We start from the raw sequence: 24,438 nt of genomic DNA, 5'->3' as shown, positions 1-24,438 counted from the left end.
AAAAAAAATGTTTAAATAAAATTGGTAGGTATGCCATTTCATCAACCATTTCAAACCGAAATTAAAAAAAAAAAAAATGAAATGTTCCGTTTTCGAAAATTCGATTTTTCAAAAAAATATTTTGTATTTTTTTTAATTCAAAAATTATTTTTTTTTCAGAATTTTATTTTTGATTTTTTGAAGTGAAAACTTCTTTAGTATGGTAGTGATTTGAAACAAGATGAAACGAAAATGCGACACGACTTCAACTTGTTATAACTTTTTTGTTTTAATAGATAGATGAATGAAATTTGTACTGTAGATAGGTAATTAAATAAATTATAATATGTACAATATTTCAATTAATTTCATATTCAAAATTCGGAGATAACGGTAAAAAGATGTTCTTTTAAAACACACATTATATCTTTTGATCTAGTGCACATACAAATTTGATTTAACTTTAATGCGCATGCTGATAACATAACCTTTTATTTGATATATCACACATAACGGTACGTGCTCTACAAGTTACACAATCTTAAATTGAAAAAACTGAAAAATACCTCAAAACAATTGTGGAGATCTGTTGGCGATGACCAGCTACCAGTGTTGGAAGTACCGTGATCTCAGTCTGGAAATTCGACATGGTTGACTTTAAAAAATTCTAACTTCTCTTGTAGACATCTTTGAAATAAGATTTATACATTATTATACAAGGTGAAACAATAAGCTTTCACATGGTATACATTTTTTTATAGGTTGTCAAACAAAAAAATTGAATATTTTTTTTGAATGAAATTTCATCGAGTTCAAAAAATTCTAGCTCTTTTTGTAGATGTCTCATAGACCTGATCGATATATACAGGGTGTCCCAAAAGTAATGGATCAAACGAAATATGCTGATAGGCTAACTTTAGGGCTCTCAGAATTTGGTAACTTGTTCATCCCAAATCCTTACGGTTTTCGATTTAATGCAGTTTTTGTGAAATTTCGAAAAATCCCGACTTGGCAACAGTATTTTGCTTCCTCTGCCCATAATTGATTTTTGTTTTTTACAATTCTTTCACTAAAACATTGCCTAATAATAAGAAATAACTAATTAATCAAAATATTTTTTATTTCATATGCCATTTTGCTGCAAATTAATTAACAGTTCCATGTTTAATAAAAACTCAATTTCTTACTTTTATTTCAGAGCATCATCCCGAAAAAAATTTGTATGGTGTGACACTGGTTTATTATTTTAAAAACTTGCCGTGTTATTGCAGTTTTCAAAAATGTAAAAAAGTTTATAAAGTTGAAATTAGAACGAAAGATATTACAATTTGAATGCAACAAAACAGGGGTTTTCAGAGCAAAATAACAAACAAAAATCGAGTCTTTTATACAAAAATAAATAAACAAACAACAGTCGAGAAAATGTGTTTATTTTTCTTTGTTATTTTTCTCTGAAAAGCCCTGTTTTGTTGTATTAAAATTGTAATATCTTTCGTTCTAATTTCAACTTTATAAACTTTTTTACATTTTTGAAAACTGCAATAACACGGCAAGTTTTTAAAATAATAAACCAGTGTCACACCATACAAATTTTTTTCGGGATGATGCTCTGAAATAAAAGTAAGAAATTGAGTTTTTATTAAACATGGAACTGTTAATTAATTTGCAGCAAAATGGCATATGAAATAAAAAATATTTTGATTAATTAGTTATTTCTTATTATTAGGCAATGTTTTAGTGAAAGAATTGTAAAAAACAAAAATCAATTATGGGCAGAGGAAGCAAAATACTGTTGCCAAGTCGGGATTTTTCGAAATTTTACAAAAACTGCATTAAATCGAAAACCGTAAGGATTTGGGATGAACAAGTTACCAAATTCTGAGAGCCCTAAAGTTGGCCTATCAGCATATTTCGTTTGATCCATTACTTTTGGGACACCCTGTATATTTTGAGCTTAGACAATAAGCTTTCAGATGATATAAAATTTATATAGGTTTCATATAAAAAACATGGATTTGAAGGTGAAAGATGATTTTTTAAGGTTTCACTTTTACCACGTGTGAATTGCACACATGAATTTTTTTTATTTTTTAAAACAATATAAATGCTTTTGTTAAAAAAAAAATAGTTGAAACCAAGCAAATCAGATTTAAAAAAAATGGTTGTAAGGGAGGTATTGTTATTAACGATTTAAAAAAAAAAAAACTGTTTATAGAAGATTGACCTTGTTTAAAAACTATTACTTGAATTTTTTGATCAAAATCGTAGGAGCATTTTTTTTTGCTTGTTATGAAACATCTGAAAACAGAATATTAGTGCTGGCTTGTATGTTAAATATGATATTAATATTTATATATTGTTCAGAATAATTCCTATGATTTCTTAAAATATTCGATATACTCGTTCCATGAAATTAGACGGTTAATGGATTCATAACTAAAAAAAGTCTAATAAAATGAATGATACTTAATTTCGAATGAAGACACTGAAAAGTCCTTTTCCCGACCAGAAAGTAATGCCATTTTACTTTCACTTAATTCTGAAATTTTATATTGTTGAATAATGAAATATTTGTTTTTTTGCTTTTGCATTAGGAATTTTGGTTAAACATTTAGGTATTTGAATATTAGTGATTCTGAGTGAACTCTACTTAAAAATCAAGACAAGAATTTTTCTTCTGACAAGTGTTCTATCTGTCATATTCGTGTCAATAAAACACTTTCAGAAGGTTTTTGAATGCTTCAGGACACTTTTGGACGGCCAATCGAAAACAACACAAAATTTCACAGATTTGCTTAAATATTGAAAAAGGCAATATTTCAAACCCAAAACACGACAATTATTTCTAATACTAGGTAGATGTTTATCAGTTCGAAAAAAACTTATTTTACACAAATCATCAAGCTGATTTCATATCATATGCAAAAATACCCGGCTTTTTAAATATGAACACTAAATGGCTATATCCACATATCTATGGATTAAAAAAAAAAAACGAATTTCCTGACTTATCCGGTGTGACGGATGTGACTCAAAATTTATCCTCACAGCCAAAAAAATTAAAAATGTATCGGTCAGTGAAACCATCATCCAGTCGCATGACATTAAAGTTACGATATATATTTTTATTCTTAATTTTATTTAAAAAAAAAATACAACCACCATCACCATACCACAGACGTTATAAATATTACACCCACCTGCAGTCGATAAGCAATGCATGATCCTTTTTTCCGGCAACGGATATCATCTGATCCATTATTCCGCATGGCATTCCCACGAACTTATGTTCAGCTTCCTGGCATATCAGTGCTCTTCTAGCATTACTGTGTGCGATACAAAAATGAAATAAATAAAAAGAAAAATGTATTAAATCATTCATTCAGATTCAGTAAAGTGTACCCGTTTTGGGAGAGAGTTATTGTCCCTTTTTTTTTGTTTTTTTTTTTTAATTTTTTTTTTTTTTTTCATATGTATAAAAGGATAAATGTTCAATTATTATAGTATTCAACTTTTGGGTGTGTGTTTTGTGTTACCTACCTTTCGGCAGCTTTTCCTGTGAGTTGCTCGAGGAATGTTAGTGTTGCAACTTCTAGTGCTGCACTGCTTGACAGGCCACCGCCAACAGGCACATTACTAACGATAACTGCATTGAAACCGGCAACTGGATGTCCAAAAGAATGGATAACTCCTTTAACATAGTTTGCCCACCTGAAAATTCAAAATATTAATATTGTCGTGCATAGTACGTTAGCATTATGAATAAACGAAAAAGGACATTCTGGGTAAATTGAAGAAGGAAACAAATAAAATTAAAAGGTATTATCGGTATTTTATCTTTTATGAAACTGAGCTTTTAGAGAACAAACAATAGATACCTTGAAATGGGATTTTAAGAAGTAAGAACTATTTCTGGTAAATTAAATGAAGTATATGATCTATTCAAAGGCCTTCATGAAGCAAAAAGTATGACCTTAAGACCTCTTTCAGAATGTGAATTTATGAAAGAAAAAAAGCCTTCATGACGAATAAGGACTTCATGAAGCAAAAAGTATGACCTTAAACCTCTTTCAGGATGCGAGTTTATGAAAGAAAAAAGGCTTCATGACAAATGAAGGCTTCACGAAGCAAAAAGTATGAACTTAAGACCTCTTTTAGAATGCGAATTAATGAAAGAATAAAGCCTTCAAGATGAATGAGGACTTCACGAAGCAAAAAAAATTAACTTAAGACCTCTTTCAGGATGCGAGTTTATGAAGGAAAAAAGCCTTCATGATGAATGAGGGCTTCACGAAGTAAAAAGTATGAACTTAAGATTTCTTTTAGAATGTAAATTAATGAAAGAAAAAAGCCTTCATGACGAATGAGGACTTCACGAAGCAAAAAAAATTAACTTAAGACCTCTTTCAGGATGCGAGTTTATGAAGGAAAAAAGCCTTCATGACGAATGAGGGCTTCACGAAGCAAAAAGTTTGACCTTAAGACCTCTTTCAGAATGCGAGTTTATGAAGGAAAAAAGCCTTCATGATGAATGAGGGCTTCACGAAGCAAAAAGTATGAACTTAAGATTTCTTTTAGAATGTAAATTAATGAAAGAAAAAAGCCTTCATGACGAATGAGGACTTCACGAAGCAAAAAAAATGAACTTAAGACATCTTTCAGAATGCGAGTTTATGAAAGAAAAAAGCCTTCATGACAAATGAAAGCTTCACGAAGCAAAAAGTATGAACTTAAGATTTCTTTTAGAATGTAAATTAATGAAAGAAAAAAGCCTTCATGACGAATGAGGACTTCACGAAGCAAAAAAAATGAACTTAAGACCTCTTTCAGGATGCGAGTTTATGAAAGAAAAAAGCCTTTATGACGAATGAGGACTTCACGAAGCAAAAAGTTTTGACCTTAATACCTCTTTCAGAATGCGAATTAATGAAAGAAAAAAGGCTTCATGACAAATGAAGGCTTCACGAAGCAAAAAGTATGAACTTAAGACCTCTTTTAGAATGCGAATTAATGAAAGAATAAAGCCTTCAAGATGAATGAGGACTTCACGAAGCAAAAAAAATTAACTTAAGACCTCTTTCAGGATGCGAGTTTATGAAGGAAAAAAGCCTTCATGACGAATGAGGGCTTCACGAAGCAAAAAGTTTGACCTTAAGACCTCTTTCAGAATGCGAGTTTATGAAGGAAAAAAGCCTTCATGATGAATGAGGGCTTCACGAAGCAAAAAGTATGAACTTAAGATTTCTTTTAGAATGTAAATTAATGAAAGAAAAAAGCCTTCATGACGAATGAGGACTTCACGAAGCAAAAAAAATTAACTTAAGACCTCTTTCAGGATGCGAGTTTATGAAGGAAAAAAGCCTTCATGACGAATGAGGGCTTCACGAAGCAAAAAGTTTGACCTTAAGACCTCTTTCAGAATGCGAGTTTATGAAGGAAAAAAGCCTTCATGATGAATGAGGGCTTCACGAAGCAAAAAGTATGAACTTAAGATTTCTTTTAGAATGTAAATTAATGAAAGAAAAAAGCCTTCATGACGAATGAGGACTTCACGAAGCAAAAAAAATGAACTTAAGACCTCTTTCAGAATGCGAGTTTATGAAAGAAAAAAGCCTTCATGACAAATGAAAGCTTCACGAAGCAAAAAGTATGAACTTAAGATTTCTTTTAGAATGTAAATTAATGAAAGAAAAAAGCCTTCATGACGAATGAGGACTTCACGAAGCAAAAAAAATGAACTTAAGACCTCTTTCAGAATGCGAGTTTATGAAGGAAAAAAGCCTTCATGACGAATGAGGGCTTCACGAGGCAAAAAGTTTGACCTCTATACCTCTTTCAGAATGCGAATTAATGAAAGAAAAAAGCCTTCATGACGAATGAGGACTTCACGAAGCAAAAAAAATGAACTTAAGACCTCTTTCAGAATGCGAGTTTATGAAGGAAAAAAGCCTTCATGATAAATGAGGGCTTCACGAAGCAAAAAGTATGAACTTAAGATTTCTTTTAGAATGTAAATTAATGAAAGAAAAAAGCCTTCATGACGAATGAGGACTTCACGAAGCAAAAAAAATGAACTTAAGACCTCTTTCAGAATGCGAGTTTATGAAAGAAAAAAGCCTTCATGACAAATGAAAGCTTCACGAAGCAAAAAGTATGAACTTAAGATTTCTTTTAGAATGTAAATTAATGAAAGAAAAAAGCCTTCATGACGAATGAGGACTTCACGAAGCAAAAAAAATGAACTTAAGACCTCTTTCAGAATGCGAGTTTATGAAGGAAAAAAGCCTTCATGACGAAAGAGGGCTTCACGAAGCAAAAAGTTTGACCTCTATACCTCTTTCAGAATGCGAATTAATGAAAGAAAAAAGCCTTCATGACGAATGAGGACTTCACGAAGCAAAAAAAATGAACTTAAGACCTCTTTCAGAATGCGAGTTTATGAAGGAAAAAAGCCTTCATGACGAATGTGGGCTTCACGAAGCAAAAAGTTTTGACCTTAATACCTCTTTCAGAATGCGAATTAATGGAAGAAAAAAGGCTTCATGACAAATGAAGGCTTCACGAAGCAAAAAGTATGAACTTAAGATTTCTTTTAGAATGTAAATTTATGAAAGAAAAAAGCCTTCATGACGAATGAGGACTTCACAAAGCAAAAAGTATTACCTTAAGACCTCTTTCAAAATGCGAATTTATGAAAGAAAAAAGTCTTCATGACGAATGAGGGCTTCACGAAGCAAAAATTTTGACCTTAAGACCTCTTTCAGAATGCGAATTTATGAAAGAAAAAAGCCTTCATGACAAATGAGGGCTTCACGAAGCAAAAAGTTTGACCTCTATACCTCTTTCAGAATGCGAATTAATGAAAGAAAAAAGCCTTCTTGACGAATGAGGGCTTCACGAAGCAAAAAGTATGACCTTTTAAGACCTCTTTCAGGATGCGAGTTTATGAAAGAAAAAAGCCTTCTTGACGAATGACTGCTTCACGAAGCAAAAAGTATGCTCTAAGACCTCTTTCAGAATGCGAATTTATGAATGAAAAAAGCCTTCATGACGAATGAGGGCTTCACGAAGCAAAAAGTATGACCTTAAGACCTCTTTCAGGATGCTAAATAATGAAAGAAAAGAGCCTTCATGACGAATGAGGGCTTCACGATGCAAAAAGTATGACCTTAAGACCAATTGTAGGATGAGAATTAATGAAAGAAAAAAGCCTTCATGCCGAATGAAGACTTCACAAAGCAAAAAGGACTACCTTAAGACCTCTTTCAAAATGCGAATTTATGAAAGAAAAAAGCCTTCATAGCGAATAAGGACTTCACGAAGCAAAAAGTATGACCTTAAGACCTCTTTCATTATGCGAATTAATGAAATAAAAGAGCCTTCATGACGAATGAGGGCTTCACGAAGCAAAAAGTATGACCTTAAGATCTCTTTCAGAATGCGAATTAATGAATGAAAAAAGTCTTCATGAAGAATGAGGACTTTGCGAAGCAAAAAGTATGGCCTTAAGACCTCTTTCATTATGCGAATTAATGAAATAAAAGAGCCTTCATGACGAATGATCACTTCACGAAGCAAAAAGTATGACCTTAAGACCTCTTTCAGGATGCGAATTTATGAAAGAAAAAAGCCTTCATGACGAATTTAGACTTTACGAAGCAGAACATTAGCGAAACAAAGCCTTTTGTCTAATTTCTCCAAAAATTCTTTTCACAATTTTAAAGCATTTTTCTAAAAAATCTCTTACAGCTTATATCCAGCTTTAGTTTTTATGTGAAAGTTTTTACCAATATAAATTAAGACACGTTTCTATTATATACATCAATTACTCAAGAAAGTCAATTCTATATAACTCACTTTGGTGTGCCAGGTTGCAAAGTTTTCAAATTAACTCGAACTTTTTTTGGCTCATCAGCTCCATCACAGCGCGTTACAATGTCAGCCTCATCCTTCTTGCCATTGGGACCTCCTACGATTATTGTCACCATAGGAAGTGCCTGAAAGTTATTTTATTTTTTTCATTTAATTATTTATTTTGTGTTTTTGTTTTTACTCAAATACAGGGTGACTCCAATTTACTTATTTTTTAGTTTTATTATTTTTATTTAAAAAAATAAATATACTAGAAATACCACTTCTAAGAGACAGAAGTTACTAGAACCCTTACTAATTCCTCAATTTAGCTTGATGCTGAAAATTTTTTTTTTTTTTCAAACACCTTTTTTTAAGGAGCTTCTTTAAACCCAAACATCTAATAATGCTCCTCCAAAAACTGGGTCGAAAATTTCTCTTTTTCATTTTAATTTGGAATCACCCTGCCTAATCAAGTTAATAAAATAGAGAACAAGAAGTTTCTTTGAGTTTTCGCAAAACAATGCAATCAAAACTTGTTCATTGTCTTCGCAATTTAATTGCACCAAACCGCAAAAGATCTAACAATCACATACGAGAACGAGAACTTTTATATATGTGGGAATATAGAGTATTTCCTTGTATACATATGAACGAACTTAAAACTTACCATAGGCAGGACGAATCCATCGTTATAATCAACATGTTCGCCAATCAAATTAACACGTCCTGGTGCACAGCAGGAGATCTCCGGAGTTTTGCCAAAACTCAACTTGTACGTTTCTTTGGCAATCTTTTCTATTTCTTCGAATGTTGGTAGCTTTGTGGTTAGACCAGACATAATGCAGCAGCACAAAAACTTGCTTTTGCTTCTTTGAGAATTTAGAATGTGGGTTTGGTTGGAGCCGAGATTATAATACAGAATAGAAAATAAAAAGTAGAAGAGTATGTAGATATGGCAATTTTTGGTGTTGTCCTTGTGTGTAAGAATGCTGACTTGCTGGCTGCTAGAACTAAAGGAAAAATAAAACCAAAAGCATGAGATCAGTTTTAGATTATTTTGAAGTTTTTCAATTTGTTTGGATGATGCATTTTAATTGTGGTTATGGCTCGATTGGGTACATAGGCTGAGGGTGCAGTAATGAGGCATATGTCCCACTGTAGAAATAGTGTTACCAAAGTTTTTGTATATTGGAGTTATGAAATAAGATGATGTGAATGACAGATCAATAGAATATAAAATAAAGAACAAATAGGTATTCCTTTTGGCACATTAATATCTTCTAAAGTTTGGAGACTTTGTGCCAAATAACAAGTTCCCAAAAAAAAAAAAAATAAATTGCACGACTGGGGTCGCACGTACTTGCTCTTATGCTTAAAGTAACTATAATGTTAAAGCTTTTCATTCAAGAAATTTAAAATTTGATATTTTGAAGAAATTTCATAAGTAGTATAAAAAAATTAAATCTGTTTTTATAATTAATTAAACTCCGTTTTAAATTATCTTAAAAAAAATAAAAAATATGCCATTTTATTTCTTGTATAAAAAGGTACTTTTAGAAAAAAATTTTCGAAAATTGTAGGAGCCGTTTTTTAAAAAAATAATTTTTTATATATTAAAATTTTTTAACATTTTTCAAAAAAAAAGTTGGTATGCCATTTTGAAGAAATAATTAATTTACACATAAAAACTAAATTTCAAAATTTTTCATTGATTCGTTTTCAAAAAATTGATTTTTCAAAAAAAAATTTTGAAATATTTTTTAAAAAACCAAAAATGCGTTTTTTGAAAATTTTCTAAAATTTTAATATTATCTTTACTTACACACTTTTGTATAAAAATTTTCATTTAAATCGGGTTAATGTTGTACGAGATATTAAGAAACAAAAAAAAACCGTTCTATGACAGGTACCGTTAATAACGGTACAAAAAATATTTTTTTTATTTAAAAAGTTGGCTCTTATGTGTAGTACTACACACAAAAATTTTAAGCAAAATCGTTAGAGCCGTTTTTGAAAAAAATTAACTTTTATATTTCCGTTATATGGCAGGTGCCGTTAGTTTTGGTCATAAAAAAAAAAATTCAATTTCCCCTCTAGGGAATCACCAAAAACTGCTAACTACCAAGTTTGAAGAAAATCACTTCACTCGTTTAGGCTGCAGCTCCAGATAGAGACAGACACACAGACAGACAGACAGAATTGCCGGACCCACTTTTTTGGCATTCTCCATCATCGTAATGTCATGTAAAATTGTTATCTCGAGTTCGATTTTTTTTACGAATCCTAAACTTGCCCTATAGTACCTATATCGCAAGTAAAAATAGTGGCTAAGTATAAAAAGATATATTTTTTGTATAATCCACACAGAGTTTTGGAATTAAGGACCAAAAGTAACGACAAGAGACCTTTGTATTATGGAGGTCATTAATTTTCTCTATGATTTTATTTAAAAAATCAGATTATTTTGTGTGTGTGAGAATATTTGCATAAGTTTACAATTACAATTAAAAATTAAAATATTAAATAATTTTTGAGTTGTTTAAAATGTTTGAACATTTCTTTTTTTTTTGAAAAATACTATGAAATTTTTGAATCTAAAATTTTCTTCTATAGTTAAAGGTCTCAAAAAATATACTCTATCAAAAGTTGTGAAAATTTTTTTTCGGAACTAATACTTAAAAAAATAAAAAAAACTTTAACGGGAAAAATGGCCCACTTAGCACTTGCTTAAAATAATATATAGTGTGCCATTTTATATTTACTTTTCTTAAGAGTGTGTGAAATAGTTGAAAAATGTGTATAAACAATCTGCTGAGAGACGGTCCTTAACTGAGGATGCATTAACAAAAACCCAAAAAATTAGAAATGGGCTATAAAAAACATCCAAAACATTTCAAGTTCCAAAAACATTTCGAGTTAACAAAAATTGATATCAGTGGTTGATGAAGCGTAATTATAAAAAAAAACTACTATTGATTTCAATTTTTGTTCCTTAGGCCTAGTTCACAGATCAAGCTTAGTAAAAATCTTTCCAAACTAAGCCGAGCTTAGTTTTTTTACGAATTTCAGCCCAGTAGTGCGCAGCTTCAGTTTAAAAATAACATTTTCGTTTCGAAAAATAGTGGTCGTTCTACGTACAAGGCCTTATGTTACATAAATTTTCAATTTAATTTTATAAATTCCATTAAAAACTTTAAAAACAAAAACATATAATTTGTTTTTTAAAAGTACAAAAACATATTTTAGACTGGGTTTAAACTCCAAACCAAGTTTTCAATTTAATGCAAAAAAAATGCTCAAAGATGTTGGTGAGTTTTTTTTAAAGTTTTTTATAAATAAAAATTTTCGAAGGAATAATAGCCATGTTCCATTGGTGTGAGTCTACTAATAGTAGATGTTTTGGTTAATCTAGTACTATCATCTACTCATGCTCTTGTTCCCGAGTAGATCGCTAGTAAACTACTAGTTGTACTTTGCCATTTCCCAAAGGAACATGGGTAATGTACATATTTTTTATGTCCAAAAATTATTTCTTTGAAAATTTTTCTTAATTTAAAAAAATTAATATAAAAATTCGGTTGTATGACAGTTCGATATTTTGCGATTCCAAAATTTACCTATGTTAAAGAGCAAGTAAAAAGTCATAATTATATAGAATAGTGGAATTTCATTTTATTTTACAAAAAAAAAAAAAAAAAAAAAACATTTTAAAAAATCAACTTTCTAAAAATCGTTTAGCATTTTTACTTGTAAGATATGAACGCTCTACAAAATTGCATTTATAAAATTAAATAAAAAAAAAAACGACGCGAAAAATTAATTAAAATAATTTTTAGTTGAAAAAATGAATAATTCGAATTTATTGAAGAAAACTAATATCAATATGATAGTATTAGGGGTTTGAGAGTAGTTATATAAAAGGATATGTGAAACCAAAACACAACATAGAATACAAATATTCGAAAAGTTTGCCAACATTTTTGAAAAACCTAATAGTTTCGTCAAAAAATTGAAAAAAAAATAAAATGCACCACTGGGGTCGCACGTACTTGCTCTTGCAGTTCAAAGCACTTTTATGTTAGTCTACTTGTAGATTTTAAAAGCTGGATCTAAATTTTAAAAAAATTGATATTGGGGAAGAGCCGACATTTAGGGCAAAATTTTGTTAAATGAAAAAAATTTTTTTTTGTTATTTGACTTTTTTGAGAAAAATAAAAATGCAGTTTTATTGCCACTGCCTTAAATATAACGTATACAAAGTTTAATCAAAATCGTTAGAGCCGTTTTCGAGAAATACGTAATATCGTATTTTTTTGTATGTCAGGTATACGTTCTAAACGAGATATAAAAAAAACAAAAAAAAACCAACTTTCAATTCCATAAAAATCCTCTATACCAAATTTGAAGAAAATCCATCCACCCGTTTAGGCTGTGGAAATGTGTACAGATTGGTCGCACAAACGCACAGACGCACGGACGGAATTGCGAGACCCACTTTTTCGGAATTCTCCATCATCGTAATGTTGGTTTTGATTAAAACCTCAATTTTTTTTTCGACACGAAACCAATACTTGCCCTATAGAGCAAGTAAAAATGAAGCGAAAAATTACATTTAATATTTTAAAGTTGAATAACTTCGAAACGGGGCAGTTTATAAAAAAATTATTAAGAGCGTTCAATTTTATACAAGAAAATGAAATTCCAAACTCAAAAACACAATCTTTCCCATGTAAATCATATGGGAAATAGAAATTTGCAATGCGGCAGTACTTAATATTAATATTAAGGGCTGAAACTTTTACAATATTTTTTTTTCGTCATTTCCAACAATATATTCGGTATTACTTTGAACAAAAAAAAAAAAAATGTTTTTTTTAATCAGTCTAATCGTTAGAGCCGTTTTTGGAAAATAAAAATAATTTTTTTAATATAAAAATTTAAAAAAATTTTTACAAAATACAAAATTGTGTTTTCTTTGAAAATTTTTTGAAATTTTCATTAAACCATTATTTTGACGTTCCGCTTCACAATTTTCAAAATAGTGCAGTAAGAACTTAACATAAAGAAAGTTAAAAAATATAAAAAAAAATGATTAATAAAAGAAATTTATCTCAATCAAGTAGCTATTTTATTAATTTCAACATTCTTTATTCCCAAATAAATAAATTGCACGACTGGGGTCGCATGGTAAAAGTTAGTCTAATGTTAAAGCTTTTCATTGAACAAAATAAGGGAAAATTTAAAATTTGATATTTTCACGGAATTTCATAATTAGTGTAAAAAAAATAAAATCTGTTTTTATAAATAATTAAATACCATTTTAAATGATCTTTTACAGAAAACTAAGTATGCAGTTTTATTTCTAGTATAAAAAGGAATTTTTAGAAAATTTTTTTCGAAAATCGTTAGAGCGGTTTTTTTAAATATTTTTTTATACATATATAAAAATTTTCTAACATTTTTCCAAAAAAAAGTTGGTATACTATTTTAAACAAATAATTAATTTACACATAAAAACGGAATATCAAAATTTTTCACCAACACGTTTCCAAAAAATTAATTTTTCAAAAAAAAAATTTTGAAATATTTTTAAAAAATCCAAAAATGTGTTTTTTGAAAAAATTTTAAGATTGCTTAAACGTTTCTGTATAAAAATTTTGTCATGTAAAATTGTAAAATTGTTATCTCGAGTTCGATTTTTTTTACGAATCCAAAACTTGCCCTACCTATATTGCAAGTAAAAATGTTCAAGATTTTGGAGTTTTTAAATACAGTCGACTCCCTCTAAGTCGAACTTTCACGGGACTCGAAAATCGGTTCGAGTAGAGGGAAATTCGAGTTAGAGGGATATTTTAAATATTTTTTCTTCAAAATTGTATATTAAAAATGGTGAAAAAGTTCGACTTAGAGGGAAATTTGACTTAGAGATAGTTCGACTTAGAGATAGTTCGACTTAGAGATAGTTCGACTTAGAGGGAGTCGACTGTATATCAAATTTGACTTGCTTATGTGGAGCTTCATATCTCAGAACCAGTCTTTTATTTCCTTTATTTGTGGTATATAATTTACGTTCTAGAAATTATCCTTTCCTTAATAATAATATTAAAAAAAAAATAATTCACTACTAGAATCCTTAAAACAAATTGTTTCTCTTAACCACTTATTCAATATCTTTGTATATCTAAATTACCCAAAATTAATTTTCCAAACTAAGTTTCCACTTCTCAAACAATGTGATGGAAACACCAAATCTAAAAACTAGCATCGAAATGCAAAAAGCATACCAGGAAATGCGCGCGAGTATGAAGGAATGTTTTGCTGACAATTAGAAAGTTATATTCTCAGCGAAAGACAACAACGGCATTCGACACGAACACGAACAAGGCGAGGCACCACGCTACTCTTTCAAATGCAAAAAGGACCCTTGGCTGGGAATATGAGTGTAGTAAATGTTATTATGCTAATTTTGAATTACGACGTGCACTGAAGTCGGGATTTATTTTGAATGTTGATAAGAAGACGAAGAAGAAATTTCAACGACATGTTCTCAGTTTTGTGTTGCAAGAAGAACAAGAAGAAGAAGTGCAACAGGAGTAAGTATCTATTAGTGGAATAGAAGATAGATCCATTGTTATATAGTCTTGCCTCGCTTTTTGGAAATTTATTATTATAGTCAAGAGTTTAGATAGTGGCAAAGGACTTTGTGTATATACAAAGACAACTTATTAATGGTGGCGGAGTGTATATGTGCATTAAGAAAGAACAAGAAGAGTCTCTTCATTTGCTTAAACAACTAACTACTACTGTGATGGCGAAATTAATTTATATTCCAAACTAAGATGAATAGAGAAAGTAGATAAAGTTAATTTATCATGAGGAATACTCGAGATATTGACTCTTTCGACAAGTGTTTTGAAAACAATTCGTGTGGCAGAAAATTACATACGAGGTAGAGATATACCGGGAAATGAAAACAAAGTACTTATATGTTTTATATAACTTTTACACCTCAAAAACATTTATCGGAATATAGTTGAAGTGGAAAAACGATTTTAACTCGTAGTTTTATAATTAAATAAGCAAATTCAAATATCTAGTTAAGTCAAAATGAAATTTATGTGAATGAGTATTAGGTAGGTAATGTTTGCTTAACTACTAACTTGGAAGTTCCTTAAAATATTTTTACTAACAAAACACTTGTTTGAATGAGATTACTTTTTTTCGAATGTATACCAATTTCTTTATTCTTTTACAATATTTTCTAAGAGATTATTTTGTGTTATTCCAAACATGGCATGAGTACGACAACTAAGGCGGTGAAAAAAAACCGCATTTTGTAGAACAGTCAAATACACCAATTTTTTGCTACGGGGGGGGGGGGGGGGTCTATCTCCCCTCGTTTAGGAGAGAGGGGCAATTTTCTAAAAAAAAAAACTAAAAATGATAAAAAAATATTTAAAAACAATGGCAACACCTAAAACTATAAAAGATACCTTTTTAAAAAGCAAAAATTCTACACTCAGTTTCAAATTTCAGATCAAGTTTCTTTAGTCAATAGTTTTTAAAATAATCGAATTCGAAGTCAAAAATTATTAAAAAAAAAGCTTAAAAAACCCACTGAATACTATTTTTCTTATGACTGTGGACCTCAAAATAAAATTGATTGATAAAGTAAACTGTTTTCAAAAAATTTGGCATTACATTGCCGCCATTAAAAAGGTCTTTGATATTTTATACATAGAGTAAAATGAAAGCTTTGTGTACCTCCAAGAAAAACACTAGATACCTCGCCAGGCAGGCGCCAATGTCAACATCATTTAAATTAAAAGTATTTTGCCTGGCCCCCTTCGCCAGAAAAGAAGCTTTACCCCCCATTAATAATAACATCATTAAAACACGTGCAATAAAATTTCTTCTTAAAAAAAATAGTTTTCTTATTTTTCAATTTTCTCAAAAACTAGACGGCATAGGAACAAATGGTTTTAAGCATTTGATTAGAAGTCAATCCACAGTCCTTAACAAAAATTGTATTAAATGTAATTTTTTTTTAACTTTTTATCCAAAATTTTAATTTTGAAATCGATTATTGCAAAAACTATTTATTAAAATAACTTGATTTAAAAATTTTAATAAAGTGTAATATTCTGGCTGTTGAAAAATGTATCATTTATAACTGTAGGTGTTGCCGTCGTTTTTAAATATTTTTTTTTTATTTTGAGTCAGTTTTTAGAAAATTGCCCCTCCCTCCCGGGGGGAGACAGACAACCCCCCCCCCCCCCCTCCGTTAGTAAAAAATGCTTGTATTTAACTCTTCTACAAGAATCCGCTACTAATTTTCAACGCCTTAACGTTTTGTTTTCAAAATTCCAAAACCATAGCATAAAATTTGAATTCTTCCAACTCTACTTAATAATTTGGTATACTTAAGGTAGTATTACATTATTCTCATACAATTTTTAAGGCAAACATAACAAAAAAAATAAGGCATTAGCAATTTTAAGCACAAATATCTTTACTTTCGCATGAACGATTTTGAAAATATTTCATACACTAAACAATCTTGTTTGGAGAAAAAAAGTTCAAAAAATTACGACCGGAAAATGATTGATAAGGAATATTAGGTTAGGTTAGGTTGCAGATAATTTATTAAAAGATCTTAATCTATCAAAAGTCTAGAAAAATCTCATGTCCGCAAGTCGCGATTTTGAAGGTCAGAGCGCGAAATGGAGATTTTAAAAATTAGCAAAAAGAGACGATGGTATTATATACATTATACACATATGATACATGATATCAAGGTATTTTTTAATGCTGATTCCAAAAAATCCAAAATCAATCTGACGTGTCTGAAAAAAGTTATAACTGTTTTTCATCGGTCAACCCATATTATTATAACAGTTGCAAACTTACTACCGAAAAACCCTTAAAAGTTATGGTAGAGGAACCAAATTTTGCATGAGGGTTTTCATATCCATTATCATTATCATTGCTAATTTTGAAAATCTCCATTTCGCGCTTTGACCTTGAAAATCGTGACTTGCGGACATGAGATTTTTCTAGACTTTTGAGGTATGTAATAGAATTCCAAAACGAAGATATTGAGCAAAAAAAAATTCTATTAGCATTCATTCCGAGGTTAACCTCTTATTTGACTGGATCATTTTAATTTCAATTGGTTTGAGAGAGAAGGTAACGTTGACCTATCAAAATTGTAAACATTTCTTGTCCCAAAAAAATTCAAATAAGTAAAGTTGTAAAATCAGAAAATAAAAATCACTGTGATCTTATTGTAAAGTTTTCTTGGAGCCTATAGGTTTTTATGTAACGTTCATTAGAGTAATTTTACAATTAATTTTATAAGAAGTACCAGCTGACCCGGCGGACTTCGTTCCGACATTTTTTGTATTTATTTTTAATTTTCGACTCCATATAATTAGTTAACATTTTAAATGAAAAAGGGAATCAAAACTTGAAAAGTTCGTAAAATGAGTTTAAAAATATTCACTTTTAAACTTTTAGCAAAAGTGGCCTATGTAAAATATGGCCTATGTTAAAAACGGCCAAAAAACTTGTTACAAAAAAACTTGTTTTTCCCGTTATTCGGTCAAAAATCATTTTAAAATTTAAAAATTTGTAAATGCATGCGCATGACTAAAGCCTATATTTCCTATAAGCTTGAGATTTTTTGGAGGCTTATAAAAATTACAAAAAAATTTAAAACTACTCAAAAATGTCCCTAAAAATTAGTTGTTTTTCAAAAATTCAAATTTCAAAATACAGGGCCTATGAAAAAAATCCGTTTTAGACCCCTAATTTTTTTTTAAATATCTTTCTCATGTTTCTTTCTCAAATTTCTGTGCAAAATTTTGCGAACCTCTAATTAGTCTTTTGTCGAAGGGTTATGACTGCAAAAAAAACCTTCACAACTTGGTTTTGAATTTTTTTTGAATTTTTTCAGTATCTTTTTTAACTATTGAATAAATTTGTCTATCATTTAAAAAAAAAGTCAACTCTTTATGACCTACCGTTTAGAAAATAGCCTCTTTTTTCAATGTCGTGTTACCCCTATTTACAATATAAAATCTTAAATTTTTTTGCCTTAAACCTTCTCCTCTTATACCTCTTTGATTTAAAAACAAAATTAAGAAAATAAGTCAGCCGGTGTGGCCAGTTAGCGAACGTACACAAAACCAAACTTTAATATATATAATAGATAAAAACACGAAAACACTTGTTTTAACCTTAAAATTAGTATTTATGTAATTTAATATCTGTATACCTTACATTTTTTTGAACTTTTTTTTAATAGCTGGAGGGTTTTTTTACAATAATTCCTTGAAAATAAACTTTAAAAAATCGATCAAAATCGATTTTTTATTTTTTTAAATTTTAATTTTCTTTAAAATTCTCGCCATTGTGAACATCGAAAAATTCATCAACCTTGACAAAGCTAAGGATGTTAAACACATAAATTAAGATATTAGACAAACGTTCTGAGATATTTTCTGAAAATCAGCTTGTTTCTGAACCTATAAATCGATATCGATAGCATGATGGTTCATGGTTATTACATTTTTCATAATTAAAAAAAAAAAGTTTTGATGTGTTTAAAATCTTCTTCAAAGCTCTTGTAATTAAAAACTCAATAAAATCCAAACAAGCAATATGAGAATTTCAAAAATATTCATATCAACTTTTCATTCGATACTCGAAACCCTCAAAACACATCTTATACAAAAAACTTTCAAACATATTCCAGCTACTTCCATGTATTTTTAAACGTTTCTTGCATTTTGACTTGAGAACTTTAACGACTTATTTGCTGGTCTTTATTTACTTTTGTGTTAGATAAACAAAGGTTTACAATTCAGTCTCAGGATATATCCTAAAAACCTGCACACAGCCACAAACAGGCATCGCAGCCTGCCTGCGTCAGTCGTTTTTCCAACCAACCAACGTTTTTCTACTTCAGAAGTACTTAAACTATTAAGAACATGAATTTCCAGTAACTTGACTTATGTTTGTGTGTCAGCCAATTGACCAATTCACTGCAGTTAGTTGCCTAAGGGAAGAATAAGAAACAAAACACCAAGGCAACACATTCAGTTCAGCAGCCTTTTCTTGAATTTCAGTTTAGTGTTTCGGTATAGCTAGTGTCTCGGTCGTTTCGGTTTCTTAGCTACATCTCACAGAATTCAGAACTTGAATAAAACTCAGAAAAAGGCAAAAACTTTGTTCCTCTTTTTAGTTTTGTTTCTTTTGTGAATAGCCATGACCACCAGTCCATCACTATTCCACTATAGCCCCATTACAACAACAATCGAAATATAACCCCCACCTCCCCTACCATCAAGATAGCCCCTTCGGGCAAAACCATCGCATCGCTTACAAAAGTAACTAAACTATACAACAGCCCAGAAGATGGAACACACAACACACAAAATAAGAAACTTTTCTTTGCACTACTCGTACTGAATGTTTTTGGCCAGGTTGAGTGGGTTTTGGCCGGCTGGCAATTGGAATGGGTAAAAAGGGAATAGGTACACTTGAAAACAGTGCCCGAACAAGTTTCACTCCTAGATGAGTGATTGTTGACTAACTTTTTGTTGCTTCTTTTTCTCTTCGTAGTATATCGTATAGCTACATTATCAAGCACATTGGGGAAGGGCAATAATAAACGAAATAACAAAAAAAAAATGAGGCCAAAACAATTGCTAAAGTTTGAACGAAAAGTGACGTTGATGGTCAGAGAGAGAGAGATAGTTTATACTCACCTTTTTAAGGAGGAAAAATAATCCGAAAAACTTATCTCCTTGAGACTTGCAAGGCGGCTTAATTTTTGTCTAACTTGGATTCTGCTTCTTCTCTGTGTTTATTTAAATTGTATTAGCTGGTGATCTGATATCGGACTCGGTCAGAAAAAAAAGTTGTTGTACAAGGGTTCTTTCAGCGAAACGACTTCGTAGCGGACTGAACTCGAGCTGCTTGCATTTCGTTGTGTTTTCTTCGTGTTCTGTCTCATTGTCATAATCAATTTTATTTTCAATTTTGTTGTTGTCCGATGTTGTTGTTGTTGTTGGTGACTGTTTTTTTTCACTCTTACTTTGAAGAGCTATAATATGCGATATGATATAGAAGAGCCCACTCAGCTTCAACTCAAACCCCCTGTATAATGTGCTTGCAAAAAGTGTTTACAATTTCTTGAGCTCTCTCTTGACTATGGCTATGAATTATAATTTAATTTTTGTATTTATTTTTGTGTAACGAATATGAACTTGTGTAATCAAGTTAAGCACATCTCTCACTGATAAGAATTAAAAAACTTTATGAATGATAGTTGTGAATTAGGCTGGAAATGAAAGCACATTCCAAAAATTAATTACTATAGTGGAGTAACTAAAGCTTACAAAAATGACAATATTAGGGAACATTTATATGGGAGTATCTAAGGGACAAACTGACTTCAAACACAAAAAAAAATATTTGATTTTTTCAAACCTAGAAAGTTATTAATTAAGTAAATTAAAAAAAAAAACTGTTCCAAAAACAAAAATTTTAAATAAAAAAATATTGAAAAAAATTTAACATGTCGTTTTTAAAAATGTTTTGTAATAAAATATGGATTAATTTTTAATTTTTTTTCTATTTGAGTTATTATTTGAAACTATAAAAGAATTTTAAAGTAGGTATTTCATTTTTGAAAAACTTTTTTTAATAAAAGTTTTTGAAAAAATAAATTAACTTATTTTTTAAAGTTTAACTTTTAAATATCTTATATTTTCTTCATTTAACAGTTCTTATAGTATTGTGCTATATATTTTGTTTCCTTAAATTACTTAGGGCCAATTTATTGAGCCTCCATTAAATTTTGAAATTTATCGCTTTAGTTAACGGCCTCGTTAAACTATTGTCGCCTTTAAGTATACATCATTAAAAATTCATTTAATTCACTCTTCTTTGGTTAAAGTCCTTACTTTTAATGGAAACTTTAAATTTAAAACTCTGTTAAAAATATCCTAGGGATTTTTTATTTTGTTTGAAAAATAATCTGTCAAAAGCTACAATTTTGTCAAATCAAATAGATTTGAATTGGAAGAAAAACCAAAAAACGCCAGAAAATGCAAGAGATTAACGATATACCAGTGGTAACCAAAGAATGCTACAACCTACAATTGAAACCATGAGAAGAAGAAGGAGTTAAGTGAAATTTTTAATTTTTTCCATCGGTGTCAAATAACAACTTAAATTTAAGTGTTATCGGCATTCATCTCGTGTCATTGGTTTAGAAGTAAGCTTTATATCTCTTCTTATCATGGCTTCAATTGCAATGCTATGTATGTTATGTATGTATTATGCAGCATCTCAAAAATGATTAGTTTTGAAGTGGAGAATATAATCTAGTAGATCTAGTATTATCTGTGCGAAGTAGACAAGAAATGCATTAATTTCTTTGAATTTTGTTCTTTTTTATGGTACAAATGCATGTGTGTATACCTACAAAAAATTCTAGTCTGGACTTTTTTCATAATTGTGATGTTTTTTTAATAATTCTTTAGCTCATTTGACATTTTTCAAATAAAATAATAATTCAAATAAAAAAAATAAATGAAATGACATTTGACACTAATGGAGAGTGAATAAATAGAAATTCTGTTTAAAACCTCCATTAGCTCTAAAAATCCCTCTTAAAAGGTCGAATTTGGTGTTTTAACTAAAACTACTTTTAAATTTAATGCTCAATTAGTTAATGATGCCAAACTTCAAAATAATCCTTAAAAGAGACTGAATTAAACGAAATTGGTTTTTAATTTTAAAATTCCCTTTTTTAATGGCGATTTAAGGGGGGAAAACCCTCTGGAATTTTTTAAATTTTTGCATTATTATTTTTTCCCTAAAAATTTAATTTATCAACCGAAGAAACAATTTTATTGGTCTAAGCCTTGAATGAAGCCTCAAAAGACCCCAGAAAGTCCCGAAACCCATGCGTTCCGAGCCTACCACAGTACAAAAACGAAAACCATTAACGCATTTTTCTTGAAACACATTTTTTTCCGCGCCGTGCAACGTAACTCAAAAACTAATGAAGCTATCGACTTGAAATTTGAAGCAAATTACTCCTTGAATCATTGGCCATTGCATGAACCTAAAAGTTGAGTTTAATTTGTACAGTAAATATTTTTTTTAACTTCTTCTTTGTAAATAAAATACCTTTTTTTTCGTTTTTTAGATTTCTAATTTTTATTTTTCATTTTTAAAAAATAATTTTAGGTTCATGCAATGCGTATTAATATCATCTAACGAAAAAAAAATTCCCTTTTGATATAAGATGGTTTCCTGAACCTGTGCGTTGCACGGCGCAAACTAGAGGCTCCGACTTTGAAGGGCTCTAGAGCCGCCATTTTGTTATTTTTTGATTTGAAAAAATTTGTATTAATACTTAATAATGTCAGTAATATTTCGTTCTTTTAAAAATTTTAATAAGTGCTTTCAGTTTTTCATAAAAAATTATTGAAAAAACTGTCGTCCAGAGGGTTTTCCCCCCTTAAGTTTAATGGAGAGTCAATAAATTGGGCCTTAGACCCAATTTATTTACACTCTATTAAACTTAAAGTCTTCATTAAAAACGGGAAATTTTAAAATGTGTATATGTGATTTGACGGATTTTTTATTTTTAATAAGGACTTTATATGTAATGGAGAGTGAATAAATTGGATAAGAGAAACATTTGGTATCATTTAATTTATGAAATTTAAGGGAAAAAATTGGTTTTGTTAAAAAAAAATTAATTTTGTTTAAAAAAACAAAGCAATACGGCAACATCGGAAATTTTTAATCTATAGAGAAAAGTATTTTTAATTACCCACAGCGACGTTTGAAAAAAAGATCATCAAAATTGGAGCTGTTCCGCCGCCCGGGTTACCTAATAATTTGCTTTAGTTACTTCACTATAGGTACTCTCAATTAGTTAAACTTACCGTTCAAAAAAACATAAACGTCAAACGTCACACAATTACCTATATTTTTACTAGCTACATATGTAGGTACTATCAAGTTATCAAGTTATGTATTCGTACAAAAAAAAAAAGTTGAGATAACATTTTTCCATGACATTACGATGGTAGACAATGCCAAAAAAGTGGGTCCCGGATGTCTGTCAGTCTGTCTGTATAAGGAGCTACAGCCTAAATGGATAGACCGATTAATGTCAAACTTGGTATGTAGCGTTATTTGGTGACTCTCCTGAGATGTTTTTGGAATTAATTTTTTCGGACCAAAAATAACGGTACTTCTCACATATGGATTTTATTAAAATTGAAATATCTCGAAAACGGCTCCAACGATTTTGTTTAAAAGATTCAAATGTTAATTTTAAGCTAAGGTCTATCTTCTAATGAAAAAATTTTTGTTCGAAAATCACTATTAACGGTACCTGCCATAGAACCGTTTTTTTCAAATCCGATTATCTCCGAAACTGCTTATTCGATTTCAACGAAACTTTTTGTGAAGAAGCATTTATATGTTTTAAATATAAACCAAAAATAAAATTTCCAACAAAATAATTTTTGGATTTTTAAAAAAATGTTTAAAAATTTTTTTTTGAAAAATTATAATTTAAAAAATTATAAACTAATAATTATTAGTGATTTTTACAAAATGGCATACCAATTTTATTTTAAAACTTTTTTTCCAAAAAATTATTTATACAAAATTAGTTTTTTTAAAAAACGGATCTAACGATTTTGATTTTTGTTTTTTAATGCATCTTAATATATCAATCAAAACTGCATACTTGTTTTGAAGGGCAATTTGATTTCAGATTTTATTTTATTTAAAAAAAAACGAATTTTTTTTTCCAAATTTCTATTTAATAAGTCTTAAAAATTTAAGCAACTTTAACTTTTAGAGCAAGTTTGTGCGACTCGGTCGTGCATTTTATTTATTTTCCACTGAAAATTCTTAAACTTTGATACTAAACAATAAAAATAATATATTAATTTTCCAAAAAGAAGTTAAAGAAGTTTTAAACATTTTTTCACTATAACACATTTTAACATTTAGTATAAACAATGAAAATTAACATTTATTACCAAAACATCAATCGTATAAAACCAAAAACACAAATGATATTAAATTATAAATACAAAACTCTAATTATGACACAATGGCTATTATTTATAAACGTTGTTTAAGTTTAAACAACTGTTTAAATTTTTAAAATGAGTTCAAAAACCTTGTTTGTTGTTGTCTGATGGCAAACATGTGTCAAGGTTAGGAGTGTGTTCACCTTGAATATTGTGATATTTATTTTTATTAAATATAGCACATTGCCCCACATTTTGAAAAAAAGCTAAGCAGTATCTGAGTAGACAAAAATCTCATAAATATCCCTGAACGGCTATGTTTAATTGAAAGAAATCTTTCTAACTAGTGGAATTTTTGATTCGAATGAATACAATGTCAATACAAATATTAACTAATCTTGAATAGGAAGGTGTATTTTTAATAACAATTAAAAAGAAAACCATCTGTGTACACATGTACACGCGATTGAAGATATACTGGTCACTTATGGGGTTTTCGTTTGGTACCCATAATTTTTTTTTT

The 24,438-nt window shown here is 29.7% G+C and overlaps 1 protein-coding gene across 1 annotated transcript in view; it reads right to left on the bottom strand.

Annotated features, from left to right (window-relative positions):
* Nucleotides 1-19,851, bottom strand: part of LOC129908699 (galactokinase-like) — a 57,444-nt gene extending 37,593 nt beyond the window's left edge. Inside the window, exons 1-5 of the mRNA XM_055985397.1 lie at nucleotides 19,608-19,851; nucleotides 8,501-8,843; nucleotides 7,837-7,976; nucleotides 3,520-3,690; nucleotides 3,180-3,305 (exon numbers count right to left, since the gene is read on the bottom strand). Coding sequence (XP_055841372.1) covers nucleotides 3,180-3,305; nucleotides 3,520-3,690; nucleotides 7,837-7,976; nucleotides 8,501-8,671 — 608 coding nt within the window. The 5' untranslated portion in view covers nucleotides 8,672-8,843; nucleotides 19,608-19,851. The remainder of the gene's footprint in view (nucleotides 1-3,179; nucleotides 3,306-3,519; nucleotides 3,691-7,836; nucleotides 7,977-8,500; nucleotides 8,844-19,607) is intronic.
* Nucleotides 19,852-24,438: the final 4,587 nt, after the last annotated feature.

This window comes from Episyrphus balteatus, chromosome 2, assembly GCF_945859705.1.
Source record: "Episyrphus balteatus chromosome 2, idEpiBalt1.1, whole genome shotgun sequence".
NCBI lineage: Eukaryota > Metazoa > Arthropoda > Insecta > Diptera > Syrphidae > Episyrphus > Episyrphus balteatus.
Note: the sequence above shows the minus strand (reverse complement) of the source record. Positions and strands in the feature narration are given on the sequence as shown.